Source organism: Thalassophryne amazonica, chromosome 4, assembly GCF_902500255.1.
Source record: "Thalassophryne amazonica chromosome 4, fThaAma1.1, whole genome shotgun sequence".
In the NCBI taxonomy this organism is placed as follows: Eukaryota; Metazoa; Chordata; class Actinopteri; order Batrachoidiformes; family Batrachoididae; genus Thalassophryne; species Thalassophryne amazonica.
In genome coordinates, this window is record NC_047106.1 from 61,980,339 (window position 1) to 61,999,011 (window position 18,673).

General features: G+C 41.0%; 1 protein-coding gene across 4 annotated transcripts in view; it reads left to right on the top strand.

Annotated features, from left to right (window-relative positions):
• Nucleotides 1-18,673, top strand: part of b3gat1a (beta-1,3-glucuronyltransferase 1 (glucuronosyltransferase P) a) — a 432,840-nt gene that overhangs the window by 345,553 nt on the left and 68,614 nt on the right. For all 4 annotated transcript variants that reach the window (XM_034167983.1, XM_034167985.1, XM_034167986.1 and 1 more), the window contains exon 4: nt 12,915-13,057. In XM_034167983.1, the coding sequence (XP_034023874.1) occupies nt 12,946-13,057 (112 nt within the window). In that variant the 5' untranslated portion in view covers nt 12,915-12,945. The remainder of the gene's footprint in view (nt 1-12,914; nt 13,058-18,673) is intronic.

Here is an 18,673-nt window from a genome sequence, read left to right on the forward strand (position 1 = left end):
GCATATCCTGCAGCACGTCAATGTAACGACGTGTATTGTTTGCAGTGAAAAACCTCCACATCTTGGTTTTTAGTGTCCGATTAAAGCGTTCAACGACTGAGGCCATCAGATCGCTGGCAGCTGAAAAATGTTTTATGCTGTTTTTTTTCATGAAGGCTGAAAAAACCTTGTTGAAAAATTTGTTCCCAGCATCAGTCTGCAACTTCTGTGGGACTCCAATTTCTTGTATAACGGTGGCAAAAGCGTTTGAGACCTCACGACCTGTTTTCATTTTGAGAAGCCTGGCATATGCTTTTTTTGAAAATATGTCTATGACTGTTAAGAGATACTTATAGTCGTCGTTATGAGCTGATAAAGCTTGCATATCTCAGAGATCAGCCTGGAATTGTTTCATAGGGGCTGTAACAAACACCCTATTTCTGATAAAATTCATCCTTGCGGGTTTATGTAAAGTGTAAGCATCTTCCCCAGACAAGAAATACTCCACATCTTTCCTGGTGGGTTTAACCCCGGATTCAGCTTTGATAACCTTCTGTAAGCGTTCCACACCGCCAAAGCTTCTAGGATTTGAGGGGTCATAATACACACTTCTCATCAATCTTTCTTCAGCCATCATGTAAGGGATCAAGTATGTGAATGACAAAAAAACAGGCAATCCTAGTTTATATATATATATATATATATATATATATATATATATATATATATATATATATATATATATATATATATATATATATATGAGGTCTCTTAGATAATAAACCGACCCTTTTATTTTTTTTTTTTTTAACTATATGGATTTGAATGACATGCGATTACACCAATCATGCTTGAACCCTCGTGCGCATGCGTGAGTTTTTTCACGCGTGTCGGTGACGTCATTTCCCTGTGGGCAGGCCTTGAGTGAGATGTGGTCCCGCCCTCTCGGCTGAATTCCTTTGTTTCACACGCTGCTCGAGACGGCGCGCGTTGCTTTATCAAAATTTTTTCTGGACCTGTGAGGAATATCCGAGTGGACACTATTCGAGAAATTAAGATGGTTTTCTGTGAAAAGTTTAACGGCTGATGAGAGATTATGGGGTGTTTCTGTCGGTGTAAGGACTTCCCACGGAGCGGGACGTCCTGCAGCGCTTCCAGGCGCTGTCGTCGGCCTGTTTCGAGCTTAAAACATCCTAATTTAAGGCTTAATTCACCCAGGACATCGTGAGAGAACAGAGAAGATTCAGAAGAGGCCGGCATGAGGAATTTATGCGGACATTCCACTGTTTAAGGACATTTTTTTAATGAAAGACGTGCACGCAAATTCGCCGAGTCGTTTCCGTGACAACTCGGCAAATCTGTGTGCGCCGCGACAGGAAAAACACCTCCGTGTTGAAAACCATTTGTAGAATTCAGGCGGCTTTTAATGGCTTTCAACAAGTGAGTAACTGAGAAATTGTTTAACAGCTTGGGCATGTTCCAACTTGCCCGTTAAGATTTCCAACGGAGGTGTCTTTCCTGCCGCGACCCCCCGTGGTCGGGTCCAGCCCGACATGCGACTCTGCCCGCACGTTCTTTCATTACAAAATGACCGTTAACAATGGAATGTCCGAATAAACTCCTCATGCCGACTTCTTCTGAAAGTTCTCTGTTCTCTGACGACTTACTGCATCAACAGAGCCTGAAATGTGGAAGTTTTCAACTTGAAACGGCGAGACGCTGCCGCCTCGAAGCACAGATCGCCGTCAGGCGCCGCGGACCGTCCTTAAAGCGACACTACCAGACCAAAATCTCTCATCAGCCGTTAAAATTTTTACCGAAAACCAGCTGAATTTATTGAATGGTGTCCACTCAGTTGTGCCTTACATTTTTGAAAAATTTTTTATCAAACAAAGCAACAGTCTCTGAGCCATTCCTAAACAATGAAAAAAATCGACGAGCGGGTGGACGACTCCTCACTCAAAGCCTGCCCACAGGGGAATGACGTAACCGACAGGCGTGAAAAAACTCTCGCATGCCCACGAGGGTTCAAGCATGTCTGATGTAATCACACGTGATTCAAATCCATATGGTTTTTGAAAAAATAATAAGGTCGGATACTTTTCTAATAGACCTCGTATATATATATATATATATATATATATATATATATATATATATATATATCATTTTATTACAAACACACGCAACTCAAAAAACAGAGAAATTATTGTTTTACACGTTTTTCATCATTCATTTAAAAAAAAAAACAGAAAAAGAAGTTTGTCAGGTTTGACCTCACCTAGACATACAAGAAAGAACTCAGAGAGTTGAGATGTCTTTAGTGAGCTTTGCAAAGGGGAGACACAGCAGAGGCTGGCAGCTTGTGCAGTTCTCCAACTGTGACATCCTCCGTGAGGCTCTTTTATTGCATGTAAAAAACAAAGGTAAGGGTGGCTACATGAGTCCACGGTTACAACATGTGCTATTAGTCATGTGCAGATACGTTTGCAATCAACTGAATCATTCCAATCTTAGGTACAGAGTGAGCGGTTTTGCTGAAGCTTGCTAAATGTCAAACTGTAAACAGGCTGACTTGGCTCCTGCAGCTGTGCTATCTATCTGGGAATATCTGAGAGAAACAGTTTGCAGAATTTAAAAGAGCAGATGTAATAATAAGATAATAAATGAATCATGTTTGTACAGTACATTTTATCTAACATATTTATCCCTCCTGTTTATCGTTTATTACATCTCAACCACATACATTAATCACAACCACTTGTTAAGAACATTTTCAGCTGTAACATCATAGACGAATGCGGAGATGAATATAGTAACCAAAAACAGGAAGACAAAATGACAGTGAACCAATGATAAAGATTTAAAATCATTATATGGTGTCTTTTATTGTTTACAGGGCGGTGTCAGAACCTCAGGAATATCAACCTCGTAATCAGGTGGTTAATACGGCTGGGCACTGGCATATGGCGATTGGCGGACATCATATTCTGGTTTCTGCTCAAAATCATCGGTTGACAATGGTTGGAAATGGGTAGTTTCTCGATGGAGGTCTCGCTGTATAACATTACATTGGACAAAGGCGCTGGAGACTAATTTTACAATCATGGAATGGAGGCAAGGCACTATGCAGCAAAGTAAGAGTGCAAAAACTGCTACAATGATCAATAGAGGGGTCAAAGCTTGTAGTAGAAACTGCCACCAACTTCCTGATGTAAACCATGACCACAAACTCCAGCTAGGCAATGACATTGTTGTTTGGTCAGAGTCACAGACCTCTGTCATCTCTTGTAGGGCTCGGGTGATGGCACCTCCATCAGCTGTGTTGTCTGGGATAAAGGTGCAGCACGCTGTGCCCACCAAAGCACACACTCCACCAGAGGGTGCGGTCAGCTGATCAAGAACCATACGGTTTTGTAGTACCATTAGTCGCAGGGCCCTAATTTCTTCGGCGGTTGCGTTGGCCATCACGAGTGTGGAGTTCATGAATTGCAGAAACGTCCAGCGGGTGAACTCAACTTCTAGAGCTACGAGGTTGACCCCAACATGCGGAAGCATGCCGAATAGTGACCTCCATCCCTGATTGAATATTCTTTTATCACTAGGAATATGGCTGGTATCAGACAGTTCTCGTTTAATGCGAACATTATGTGGTTCACGGAACTTGACGGTGGCTTTGGACCATTGTTCTTTAGGAATATGTACTACTGGTTCATGTAAATTAATCATTCCACATCTTCCACCCCAATTGAGAGGAAGGTGACCATAAACGTTGGTCCCCCATAGCCAATAGTAATCAGTGAGGACTCTAGTGCCCTTCTGAGTTGGCGCTATGGCTGCACAGTAACAGCACTTAACGTAAGGGGTCTGGGTGTTGTTACACCAGAAATGGTCTGCATCCCTGAGGAGGTGAGTCTTGTTCCATTGGGTCTTATCCTGTTTACAGGTTTTATTTCTGTTGCATTCATTTTTTGCTGTTCGGTTTACCTAATCGCAGAAGGTGTAGGTTAAATTGCAGGAGTGAGGTGGAAGCCACCCAAGCAGGTTTGAGCCATTCCCAATTACGCAATAATCAAAGCTATGATAAGGCGTTCAATCAGTTATCAGTAGGGGGTCCTGCACCTGGGGCCATGATAACATAGGAGGTAAACCGGAACCGGTACAGTTCTTTCCCTCCAAGGGAGACGCAGTGGTTTTGTTCAGAGGTACAGAATAATTTCCTGGGTAGGTTGACAGGCCCATCAAACAATCAGTATTAACTTGAGATGTTGGAGTAGCATGTAGACCATTATGTGTGGTGGAAACAGGCATATGTGTACAGACATAACAGTTGGTACGGTTCACCAGATGTGAAGTGTAATTCACGTAGCGCCACCACATGTTGGTATGGTAAGGGTGTTGTGGTTCGTCAGGGTGGTTGATGTATCCTTTTTCTCTTCGGGTGAGAGGTTGAACAGGGGTTGATTCATCAAGAGCAGTATTAGACGGGGGAGGTTGTTCCCACGTCTGCCACAATAGGTATCCCAGTAGACAAAAACATGCTAAGATCACAACACACCAGACTGTCTACCAGACTCGCCCACAGCCATGGCGCCTGGCACGTGGGTTGGGCATATTCTGCGGATCAGCCATTGGTGCTAGGCCACAGCGTCACCTATAAACCACTCTAAGTGAGTAAAGCCCCATTTACACATAGACGGTTTTGTCGTCGGGTAGTACGTAGACTGAAGTTCGCGGTAGTTCCGGCTGTTTTCGTAGTGGAAAGGGGTGGAGCATTTCGCCGGTGTTTTGACGCCATACTATCCGCAAATAGGCGGATAAAATAAAGCGGTGTTTTGATGCCGTAGCATCCGGCACACGTCAGGCAACAGGGGTTAATACCCAGTTCTATCCCTTACAATCGCAGGTTAAGACGAGGGTGAGAACGGCGGTGTTCTGCTGCCACCGATAATGCCCTGTGTACCGCTGGTTAATACCCAGGTTTTTATCCAGGCAAATCCTGCATTACTACAGGATCATTTGCATATAGGCACAGCCCCAAGAGTATAATAGGCTGAAGCAGCAGGAATACATGCCTCTGTCACTGCAGGGGGAGGGAGATCATTCTCAGCCTTTTCTTCTCCTTCCTTTCCCCCTCCTCAACGTGTTGCTCCGTCTCCACCACAGGCCTCCCCTCTGCTTCTGAACCAGACCTCTTGGTTTCCTTCTTTAAGTCCTTGCCGCTGCCAACTTTCTTTTAGGAGGCATACTGGAGCTTATCTGCAAAAATATCTGGAGCTGGATGCAAGTGAGAGGCCTGCATGCAGCGCGCTACCGTTTTTATACTGACCGCCGCCTATTGGCCATTTGGAACGCCATTTTAACTGGGAGGTGGTGTTTAGAATGGCGTACTGTCCACTAGCGCCACCGTTTTGTCTGCCTCTGTTGCCGGTTAAAACGCTGTTGTGTACGCCGATGTGGGCTCTATCTCCATTTTATATGCCGTTGATTAGGGATACAGCGCCGGCCACCGAATAACAGCAGTGTAAACTGCAGCACTACAGGAAGGGACAGGATGAAACGGCGATTAAAAAGTATCAAACGCCGTTGTTCACATTGTCTCTGTCGTCACGCAAATTCTCCGCGAGCGCTCCCGGAATTAATCGACATGTTGAATAATTTTTTCAACGATTCCCGGTGAAGCCGGAACTAAGCCACGCTCCCTAGCACCGGCGTTAACAACGGCGTTTGATCCCTAAGACGGCCCGGAGGAGCCAAAAACTCTTCCAGGATGCTTCCGGGAGCTCTTACTGTCTATGTGTAAACGGGGCTTAAGGATCTCCCTGCTTCACTGATGTTGAGACGAGACACCACTATATGGTGAATCCCCTTTGTAGTCAGACTTCCCCTTTACTCGTTTGTGGTTATAGGCACACACTGCAGCTTACAATGACTTAGATGTATCCATGACGGTCTTTCAGCAATCTTCATGGCTGTTGGTGTGGTCAGCAACACTTGGAACGGGCCTTCCCACCATGGGCTGGACCAGTTTTTCCTTTTTATGACCTTGATAAACACGTAGTCTCCTGGCTTCACCGTTTTGGTATCCTGTGGAGACAGAGAATCAGTTGGCAGTAACTGTGCTTTTAACACATCCTTTTCCTGAAGTATCTTTTTCATAAAATCTGCTAAGGTCAATTCGTCATCTGCCTTTTGTAAATCTGATCCAAAGAGTAGGAGGCGATAAGGTCTACCATGCAAAATCTCAAAAGGTGACGGCCCTTGTGGCATGGGTGTGATGTGCATATATAATTTTACAAGGTCCAGTCATTCAGGCCAGGATTGTCTGGTTTCGGCCATGGTTTTCCTGAGCCTGGACTTAATAGTCCCATTAGTTCATACTACGAGTCCTGCACTTTGTGGGTGATATGCACAATGATGTTTTAACTGAATGCCCAATGTTTGTGTCAGGTGTTGTATAATGGTGTTGACAAAGTGTGCTCCATTGTCGCTGTAAATTTTTTCAGGTATTCCATATGCATGAATAATCACTTTACACAGTGCCTTTGCAACTGTCAGGGCATCTGCATGTTTTGCAAGAACAATTTCAACCCATTTGGAGAATGCATCAATCAAAACCAGGCAGTATTTGTATGGACCACTCTGATTCAACTCAATGAAGTCCATGTGTACTACCTGGAATGGGTATTGAGGCATAGGAAAACGGCCCCATTTTGGTCTCAGGTTGCCTTGTGGGTTGTTTTTTATGCAGATCAAACATTTCTTGCAGTATGTTTGTGTATAAATGTTGAATCCAAAAGTTGAAAAAACGCGATTTAGTTGGGATACCATCCCTACTGTTGACACATGGCACTGCCCATGTGTAACCATAGCAGCAGTATCAAACAAGGATTTTGGCAGGATAGGTTTGTCCTGGTAAATGTACAAATCATCATGAAGGAGAGCACCTTTTGTCAACCATGAATGTTTTTCATTGTGTGAGGCATCATGTTGGTCCGATTTGAGTACATCAAGGTCAATGAATGGTGTGGGTGTTAGGGTACTAGAGTAGATGTTAGAAACACCATGATGGCCAGTAGCAGCTTCTTTTGCAACAAAGTCAGCTAAGCGGTTGCCACTGGAGACATAATCAGTACCCTTGGTGTGTGCTGCACATTTGCAAAGTGCAAGAGCAGAAGGTAGAGTGATAGCATGCAGTAAATCAGTTAAAAGTTTGGCATGTGTGACGAGCTTGCCTGTGGAGGTAACCATGCCACGGCGTTCCCATTGCTTAGCAAAGAAATGTACAGCAGAGAAGGCATACTGACTATCAGTGTAGATAGTGACTGGTTGTCCTTGTGCAAGTGTGCAGACTCTTGTAAGTGCAATCAGTTCTGCAGCTTGTGCAGATATGTGTGACAGCAGCTGACGTGCTTCAACAATGTGGTCAGGCAATTTCATGACAGCATATCCTATTTTTGTTTCTCCTTTTTCATCTTTGAAACAAGAGCCATCAACAAAAAATGTTTCACCTTCTTGCAGAGGGACATCAGTAAGATCTGGTCGGGGAAGTTGCAATTGAGTGGTTTCAGCCACACAGTCTGTGGTTCGCCACAGTCAGCTGTTGGCAACAAGCTGGCTGGGTTCAAAGTAGAACATCTTTCAGTTGTGATATGGGGTTGTGAAAGCAAGGTGGCTGTGTAACTTATTTGTCTGGCTGGGCTCAAAAAGGTTAATTTAGATTGCAGTAGCAGAACGCTAACTACATGTGAGACTTTGAGAATGAGTGGGTGGAACAACACAATGTCTGCAGTTACTGTAACTGCCATGGCAGCAGCACAGATGGCTTGTACACATGCAGGCAAAGCTCGGGCTACAGGGTCCAAATGGCTGGAATAATAGCCCACAGGTTTGTACTTGCCTCCATGTGGTTGTAGCAGAATGGCAGACATAAAACCATTTAAAGAATCCACCATAAGGGTGAAAGGTTTAGCATAGTCTGGCAGAGAGAGAACGGTGGAATCCCTACCATTAATTAATGCTTCGATCTTAAATATGATCAATCTATCTTTATTAGTTGGCTATGTACCACAGGCTTTTAAGGTGGCAGTAATTAAACCATTACTTAAAAAGCCATCGCTTGACCCAGCTATCTTAGCTAATTATAGGCCAATCTCCAACCTTCCTTTTCTCTCAAAAATTCTTGAAAGGGTAGTTGTAAAACAGCTAACTGATCATCCGCAGAGGAATGGTCTATTTGAAGAGTTTCAGTCAGGTTTTAGAATTCATCATAGTACAGAAACAGCATTAGTGAAGGTTACAAATGATCTTCTTATGGCCTCAGACAGTGGACTCATTTCTGTGCTTGTTCTGTGAGACCTCAGTGCTGTTTTTGATACTGTTGACCATAAAATTTTATTACAGAGATTAGAGCATGCCATAGGTATTAAAGGCACTGCACTGCGGTGGTTTGAATCATATTTATCTAATAGATTACAATTTGTTCATGTAAATGGGGAGTCTTCTTCACAGACTAAGGTTAATTATGGAGTTCCACAAGGTTCTGTGCTAGGACCAATTTTATTCACTTTATACATGCTTCCCTTAGGCAGTATTATTAGAAAGCATTGCTTAAATTTTCATTGTTACACAGATGATACCCAGCTTTATCTATCCATGAAGCCAGAGGACACACACTGATTAGTTAAACTGCAGGAATGTCTTACACACATAAAGACATGGATGACCTCTAATTTCCTGCTTTTAAATTCAGATAAAACTGAAGTTATTGTACTTGGCCCCACAAATCTTAGAAACATGGTGTCTAACCAGGTCCTTACTCTGGATGGCATTACCCTGACCTCTAGTAATACTGTGAGAAATCTTGGAGTCATTTTTGATCAGGATATGTCCTTCAATGCGCATATTAAGCAAATATGTAGGACTGCTTTTTTACATTTGCGCAATATCTCTAAAATTAGAAAGGTCTTGTCTCAGAGTGATGCTGAAAAACTAATTCATGCATTTATTTCCTCTAGGCTGGACTACTGTAATTCATTATTATCAGGTTGTCCTAAAAGTTCCCTGAAAAGACTTCAGTTAATTCAAAATGCTGCAGCTAGAGTACTGACGGGGACTAGAAGGAGAGAGCATATTTCACCCATATTGGCCTCTCTTCATTGGCTTCCTGTTAATTCTAGAATAGAATTTAAAATTCTTCTTCTTACTTATAAGGTTTTGAATAATCAGGTCCCATCGTAACGGTTCTTAGCACGTTTTCCTCCCAAAACTCTGGAGTGGCCTGATTTTTAACAGAGTCCAGCACCCTTTCCAATACAGAAGACATTGTAATATTGTTCAGTCTGCATGTGACAGCCTGATTTAAAAGATGCGGCAGTTCACGAATGACATAACGATCCCTTACACCTCGACACAGATTAATCAGATAATTTCCCATGCTAAATTGAACATTGACACAGATTATATATATATATATATATATATATATATATAAACAAAAAGCTCTGCAGGTAACGATCAGATCAGGCCGTGCCAGACATCCTCCATTTCACGAATGTGAGTGGGATTTTCATGCTCCAAACAGCTGGATATCTGGTTCAGCACTCCACCAAAATTATCACAGTGTTTCAGTTCGTTCAAGATGTTTTCAGCCACACCCTGGACTCTCGCCTGTGAGGGAAATATGTAATGGCTCGCCAGCAATTTGAGCACTGCAGGAATAAACCGTTCCGTCCAGAGGCTTTTTATCAGACGATGGAAATTGATGGGGTAAAAGAATTCAGATGCCTCTTCGAGGCATTTGTGCTTGGATGCTCGACCTGTCAGCTGTAACAGAGTCCCTTTCTACAATTTGCAATCACTCCAGCCAGCAGATGGATGACGGCCAGTTTCATTGTTTTCAAAAATTCGTCGGAGAGAAGTACGTTTGGCTGGTCACCGATGACTGGTGTGAGGCACGTCTCGCCACACAGTGCTTCTTGTATCAGGTGGGGTGGGAGGGATGTTTCACCCTAGACTTAAACCGGAGCCGCAAGCTGACCCCCGACATAAATACTGGGGGGTGATCCTGGTCCATCGTCTAAAACTACAGATGGTGACCACATCACCGATGCTTCAGCCGAGGAAAGCTCGTGGTAACCCGCCCAGGATTCAAGCGGTGAGATGAAGAGGTCCTGTGAGCAGCCTTCTTCCTCGTAGCCGGTGTAATAACCCTAATGATCAACGTCCTCATCTGGTGGGGGTGAAGCTGGAGGAATGTGAGCTGATGTGAAAGCTTGAGTCATGATGTCGGTTGTCGAATGGTAGCACATCCTGGCCGCTGATGAATATATATAGTCGGGCGGGGTGGGAGTGGCCAGATTCCCCTTAACAAAAGAAAGGGGTCAGGTTTCTTCTGACTCCGATAATGTCTTTATATTCCAGTCAGTGCCTAAAAAGCCCGCTGATTCTGTCCTCATATGCCGAAAACATTTTTTCCCACGTCAGTACCGGGGCTTCTACGATGGCCCGCTGATTACCGTCGATGCGTTCCAAGGTCATCCTGGCCATAGTGGGTATCCCAACAGGATATCTATCTAAGGTCACTTTATACAGAGAGCCGGCATAACTGGTCCATGTAATCTGAAAATGTTTTTTGTTCTCAGCACGGATTGTCTGAGGATCTGCTAAAACATCCCCTCTCAAATAAGCAGCGACCACAAATAAGCAGTGACGTAGTCGATTCTGATTGGCTGTGACGTCATCCATCAAACTTTTGACAAGAGGTGGGGTATTATTCTCTCTCATGTATACAGTATAACAACCTCCTGTCCCACACCGTGATTGATTTCTATTGTTTGTATTTTGTTCTTCATGGTTTGCACTGTCTGGTCAGTAAAATATCTGTGGTGGCAGTCAGGGGTACCCAAAAGGGGAGAAAAAGGAAAAGGCTTCTAGAGGCCCATGAGTGACATTCACATTACGAATGTCACAAATGACGGAAATATGACGTTCGTAACACATTGAACCTATGTGTAAATGCAGCATTCATTTTGTCAGTTGTAGGCACTGATGCCGGTAACGCGTTACTCTAATCTGACCACTTTTTTTTAGTAACGAGTAATCTAAAGTGTTAATCTTTCCAAATCAGTAATCAGATTAAAGTTACTTCTCCATGTCACTGTGCGTTACTATTATTTTTCATTGTGGGTCGATAGCAGCATTAAACTTGGTCTGTGGGCAGGAGGTCGGGGTTCGACTGAACTGCCCACTTTAAGTGAGCTGTGAGCTTTTCATCCATGGTTTTTTGCAGCTGCTCGACTCGTCCTCTCCTCTTAAAGCACGGTGATCAGCATACCTGCACTGAGCTTTACAAAGACATTTTTATACTTTTTTCCTCCTTTATTTAGAGCTGAGCTGAGCCGCTCCATATCTGCACGTTAAAACAGCTGATACTCCGCGAAACGTCAACAACTAACACTATTTTCCACTCAAATGCACCTAAAATCTCTTTCTGAGGACCACATGATGTGAAAACACAATAAAACTTTCTTACCTGTAAATCTGGTCACGTTTTCTGCATAAATAAATGTTATCCATTCTTTGTGCTCAAACGCCAAAGCAGGGGCGAATCCAGATGGAATGGGGGCGTGGGGGGAGGGATGTGCCCCCCTCACAACACCCCTAGATTAAAGGTCCAGTTTTGAAGCCTTTTTTTACTACAACTACTAATACTACTTAAAGTAATATTAATTTCGACAAGTAAAATATTTAGAGAGAATTTAAATGTTAGAAAAATGCTAGAATGAATTTAATAGTTACATTTATAAACAATGTAGGTTCGAAATAGCAAGTTTTACTGTTACAGTGCTGTCAACAGTTAAATATGAGGTCAAGAAAGAGGTCTTTATTTTACTTTTTATAAAACAAGTATTTATTTTCATTGAAGTCAAGAAAGGGTGACTATAAAGTAAGTTTTGGCAAAACAGGTATCATTGTCATGTTGAGGTGGCAGAGGGTTGTTGTCGGCAGCTGGGAAAAGTAACTAAAAAGTAACTAGTAATCTAACTTAGTTACTTTTACAATTGAGTAATCAGTAAAGTAACTAAGTTACTTTTTCAAGGAGTAATCAGTAATCAGTAATTGGATTACTTTTTCAAGTAACTGTGGCAACACTGGTTGTAGGTGTCAGTCGGCAGCACGCTTTGCTGTTTGAAGATATTTCTGCATATTCACTTGAAATGACTGCTAAATGTATTTTATCCCTGGAGCCCGATGATCGTCAAAGATATGAGGACCAGCTCAATGTAGTGATGTCATCGCCGTTGTCATATTCCTCCAAACATGCTTATAAATCTTGGACTCCTTAATTTAGGCCATGACATATCATTCCTCCTTCAGTGCTCCTGACTTTACGTTCATTGACTTTATAGACAAGCATTTGAAATGAAACATCTTTTATTTTTGCATTTCTCCAAGTATGTACAACAGCAGGTGGTACTGTATTACTGTCGAGACTGTAATAGCACTGCTTCTGCCGTGGAACTTTTTTTTACTGCATTGAGCAGACTATTAATCGATTTCTATGTCTCTATAGTTCTCTTCTCAATGCCATTTTGTTCCTTGAATGTGGGTGTCCTCCAGTGCCTAATATGCCATTTCTGTGACAGTTAAAGATAATTAAGGTGCTGTGAATGCATTTCCCATTTTCAAGTAATTGAGATTCAGTCACATATCCAGGGGTGAATGCTCCAGTATGTTTAATGAATCTAGTGTACCTTATTCATGCAAATGTTTTTTTTACTTTCAAATCCTCAAAAAAAAAAAAAAAAAACACCTCCAAACATGACAGCTCATATCCTGCAGCATCTCTCATTGTGTAATTACTCTGACATCACTTAACGACTTACGTCAATCAGAATGTCAATCAAGTTCTATTTTTCCTCTTTTTTGAACAGGTAATGCCAAGCCACATAACCGATCCTGGAGATGCCGAAGAGAAGAGATATTCTTGCCATTGTGTTGATTGTGTTACCCTGGACTCTTCTCCTCACTGTTTGGCACCAAAGCGCGATTGGTTCACTCCTCGCCATCCGCAAGGGTAGGCAGCACACTTCACTGGTATTATCTCGCATGAAGTGGGTCCTCAAAACTAACACCGTGCATCAAGTTTAGACAACAGGGCACTTATTTAGAGGAACTTATTAATCAAGACCATCAGTTTGATCAGACCATAATAACACTTATCCAGTCTCTGTAAATCTCATCACTTTGGACTGTTTGCATGCTGGAGTTAGAAGATATTATACTTTGTGAAAATATTTATCTCCACCTATTAAACTATCACGATACCTTTATTTTCTCTTGAGAAATGACATTTCACAGCATTGTTTTATGAATTTACCTTTATGGACTGACAGACAATACAAGGATTGTTCTTATCAAAAGTCATTGCTGAATTCTAATATGTTGTGCAAATGTGTAATCTCGAGATTGGACACCATCATGAGCCAATGATCTATAATTATCAGCCAGCTGCCAGAAGGACACCACAAGCTCTCAGAATGTCAAGTATGCTACAAAGTAAACAGAATGACCACAAATGAATAATGATGATTGCCTTTTTCTTATAAAATTATATACATACATACAATAGATTGCACAAACAATTTCTAAAAACATTGGTTAGTAGAGTCTCCCAAACTGTTACTGTAGCATGTAATAGAAATAAGCCACCATGTACTAGGGACACAATGAGGACATTATTCCGCTGCCATCTGTCATGAACCGCAACGGCTGTTCAGTAAGGTTTGGTAGTGAACCCCAATGCGAATGAGGAAGACATTGCAAGACAAGAAAATAACATAAGGAACACAAATAAGGTAAAGCAAATACCAAAGAAGCAATACACGGCTAAGGAAGCCGAGCGCTACCTACTAAAAACATTCAAACTGAAATACCTCACTCAAAAATAGCAGGATAAACAAGAACAACAACAACAACAATATGTATAACATGAGTTCAAACAACAAAATGCCGTTTACCCAATCTCAGGACTAAACTATAAGGTAGTCGGCACAAAAAAATACAAAACAAATAAATAAACAACAAATACCAAAACAAAAATTCAAACCACAACTGTCATTAACCCAAAAGATGAGTCTTAAAGGTACAGGGCCACTAAACCTAAGATTTAAGGCATAAAAATAATTTTTATTGGCACCACTATAATTTTATTTATTAGCCTTTAAATAGGGTATTCATAATATGACATTGCCAAAATGATCAAAATTCACATTGTGTAGAAAAAAATTGGGCAAATTTTCAAAGGAACAGGCGGTAACACTTTACTTGAAGGTATCATTATAATAGTGAAATGATACTGTCATAGCTGTTGACAGTTATGTTGACAGTTTTTGGGTTGTCTTGATTATGACAACTTGGCATTAATCAAAGTGACATGACCGGAAGTTGTCTTTGTCATGAAAACCTGACATTAAATTTGTTTGGGATGTCCTTATTATGACAACTTGACATTAATCAAAGTGACATTACCAGAAAATGTCTTTATCATGACAACGTGACATTAAAAAAATATGCATCTATTTTTGTGTTTATGGCAAGTTGACAGAATGATTATTAGGTAGGACTTTATAATGACTACACCTTATTTAGCCTTAATTATGTATTAATAAATATGTAATGAATTCATCACAAATTATTAATAATGACATACTTAATAAGTAATTAAATAGTAAGTCCCTTCGGCTACTCCATTGTTTGCACTCGGTGGCATCACAGCAAATTCGAGGTGCATCTGCATGTTGAATTGGCACGTTTTACACCTTCTTGACGCAATTTCTTATTACATAGAGAAATGTGGTCGGGTGTGGTTTGACCAGGGATCTTTCCGCACTTACACCAAGGCCATTAACCACTTAGCCACCACTCCAGCCTACTTAATATGTAATTAATACATTTAATTAATGTGTTACTTCTAATAAATAGTCCCATTCATTATGTGTTTACTTATTGTTTTCATACTTATTAAACAATGAACAAACTACTTGTAAGTGCACTAAGTATGCACTATTATGCCATGAGTTAGACTTTCTGCTCATGGCAAGTTGACATAATGATTATTATAATTACATGTGCAAGGTTACAGACCAATTTGAATATCTTCATTACACTGCCATAACTGTGTCATGACTCATGACAGTCAGTTGATACTTCATATGTTAACGACAAATCAAAATGCGACCACTTTACTTAAGGTCAAAGAATATCTTCATTACAGTGTCATAACTGTGTCATGACAGTCAGTTTAGACGTCGTGATACTTTACGTTTTGTGAACACTACTAAAGTGAAGACTATTTATGTTTTATAAAGTATTTATTAAAGTAGACAAAACCCTAAAATGCCACAAATCACTTTTCAGTATAGCAATCAGACCAAAATCAGCATAAGTAAAGCCATGAGACGTCGATACAGAAGTAAATATTTGCAAAACTCTACAAAAATAAAATCAATATACATATGTACACACTTACATATGTTATAAAAGAATAAAGTGCCAAAAATGTGCCATTAAAATTTAGCCGCACAGTTGCAAAACTTGTGGTGGCTACTTATAAACATAAATATTAATAAACAAAAATATTTTATAAGTGCAAATACTTGTAAACATAACTCTGAAATACTTTTCAATGGCAACAATATCTTAGTGCAAATGTTACTATCGTAAATACAACTCTGAAATACTTTCTGAAACCAATGAACAGTCAACAATATAATCCATCATTTCACTTTATCTTAAAAGAAAGTAGCTTTCCATTAGACTTCTAGTCTTTAATCAGCTGTCCTAACTCTGGATCCTCTGTTATTGCAGATGCACACTGTATTGCAAACAGAGAGCTTAACCTGACTGTTGTAGTTTTTTAAGACTTCCCTATATTTGCTACATGCAGTGATCGACAGCTCTGCGATGGGAGCCGTTAACTCGATAGCACATAAATGCTCCAGCCATTGGCACATCTCTCCTGAAGAGCTGGAGTAGACGTCGGTACCAGGGCACCACCTGATTTGGACTTTGAGAGGTGATGGTCTAATGCAGTGATTTTCAACCTTTTTTGAGCCGCGGCACCCTTTTTATATTTACAAAATCCTGCAGCACACCACCAACCAAAATAATATTATAATTCTATTTACCTCTGGTTTTGCGCAAAACCCAATTATCGCAATAGAAAATTGATACAGAAAACACCGCATTTCGAAAACCCTCAAGCATTTTGCGCTCTGATCTCATTCTCAAGTGTTTTTTTTTTAGACGTGTCAACACTTTTATTCACAATAATCTGCCACTCTAATATTCATGGAGCGCAGAGGCTGCCTTCAGCGAACCCAGTTGTGAGCAAGAAGGCCCAAGTCTGACCACGGTGACATTAACGGAGGTCGGGCCGCCTTCCCCGCACACCTCCACAGCCAACGCGGTTTCTCCTTCCCCAGAGGAGCCATGCTCCATGAGCAGCTGAGATTCACGCTGTAATCAGCAACCCGTAACCATGGAGACGCAAAACTATGTGCAAGTATGTCTATTATACTATAGTACAGCGCTTTGCTGCCATCTACTGGAATAAAAGAACATTACATCATCTGCCACACTATTACAGCACATACACCCGATAATGGTGATATTTGATAATTGCCCACGGCACCCCTGATGATCGATCGTGGCACCCCAGTTGAGAATCACTGGTCTAGTGGTTAAGCGTTGAGCTTGAGACCAGAGGATCCTCAGTGCAGAAGGTTCCAGGTTCAAATCCCACCCCTGCCACATTTCTCCATGTAATGTGGAGTTGCGTCAGGAAGGGCATCTGATGTAAAACCTGTGCCAATTCAACATGCAGATCCACCTTGGATTTGCTGTGGCGACCCCGAGTGCAAACAAGGGAGCAGCCGAAGGGACTTACTAGTGAATTACGTAAGTATGAGTCATTCTTAATGAACTATTTGTTACTAATTCATTATATATTTATTCATGCTTAATTAAGGCTAAATAAGGTGTACTTATGATAAAGTGCTACCTAAATAGTCATTATGTCAACTTGCCATAAAGACACAAGTACATGTATATTTTGTTAATGTCAAGTTGTCATAATAAGGACATCACAAAACAAATTTAATGTCAAGTTGTCATGACAAAGACAACTTCTGGTCATGTCACTTTGATTAATGTCAAGTTGTCATAATCAAGACAACCCAAAAAATGTCAACTTGTCATGACAAAAACCTAATGACACTTAATGACAGAAGTCATAAACGTTTATGACATTGACATAATGTTTATGACACTTTCATGACTGTGTCATGTAACAGTTATGGCAGCATTCAAGCCATTAACATAAATGCTCCAGCCATTGGCACATCTCTCCTGAAGAGCTGGAGTAGACATCGATACCAGGGCACCACCTGATTTGGACTTTGAGAGGTGATGGTCTAGTGGTTAAGCGTTGAGCTTGAGACCAGAGGATCCTCGGTTCAAATCCCAGCCTGACCAGAAAATCACTAAGGGCTCTTGGGCAAGGTCATTATTCCCCTACTTGCTCCCGGTGTGTAGTGAGCGCCTTGTATGGCAGCATCCTCACATCGGGGTGAATGTGAGGCATTATTTGTAAAGCGTTTTGAGTGTCTGATGCAGATGGAAAGAAGATTTCAATACAAACTCTACATCCTTTATCCACAGCCTTTGAAGTGATGATTTGTGCAGTTTACAGCTGCACATGCAGGCACTTTGCAACAAATCAACAGGAAGTGGTTCATGAGAGTGGTAATATGGCAGCCGCGCTGCTTCAAAAATATTACCAATGCTAATTAGCTTGTTAGCAAACAAAAATAACCTCCTGTTTGTTTCACTGATTGCCATATTTTCCACTGTTCCCCTCTCCTCACTGGCACTGGATGCGTTGTTCCTGGCACGTTTCTGCGCACCATTTCTGCCATTCTTAAAATTTTAACAGGCATCTGCTGCATGGTGTAACGTCCACTGTTGATGACATTATAAAAGCAAGATGGAGAGCATCTGAGTGGCACATGTGCAAAGCATGGTGCCAGTGGTGGTCCTTGGGAAATAGTCTTCACTTTATAAAAGTTCACAAAAAGACTTAACTAACTAATATAATGAAGGCAAAGCCTTTGACCAAGCAGAGTTTTTCTCTATTGAAAAATACTGAAGTTGTTTGATTGAAATATTGTAAAAATGTAAGATTCAATTGGGAAATATTAGTTTAATAATTTTCTTCAGGGGTTGATGATTTCATTAAAAAAAAGTGATGTTTGCACAACAAAAGGTATTTATTCTCCTGACTTATGTGGCACTGACAACATGTATTAAGTTGCAGTTATAAATATACTGAGAGATATTTAATGACAATATCATAAAACAACAACATTTTAATTCAGTGAAACTAGATACTTATGCTATGTACAATGTATAACTATTCATTATTGGACCTCTAATTATAAATAAGCAACAAATTACTAACAGTTCACAGTATTTTTATATGTAAATTTTCATTATAGTACCTGCCATTATGAAAAAGCAACAAATTACTAACAGTTCGTACTATTTCCTCTCTCTCTCTCTATCTATCTATATATATGTGTGTGTGTGTGTGTGTGTGTGTGTGTGTGTGTGTGTGTGTGTGTGTGTGTGT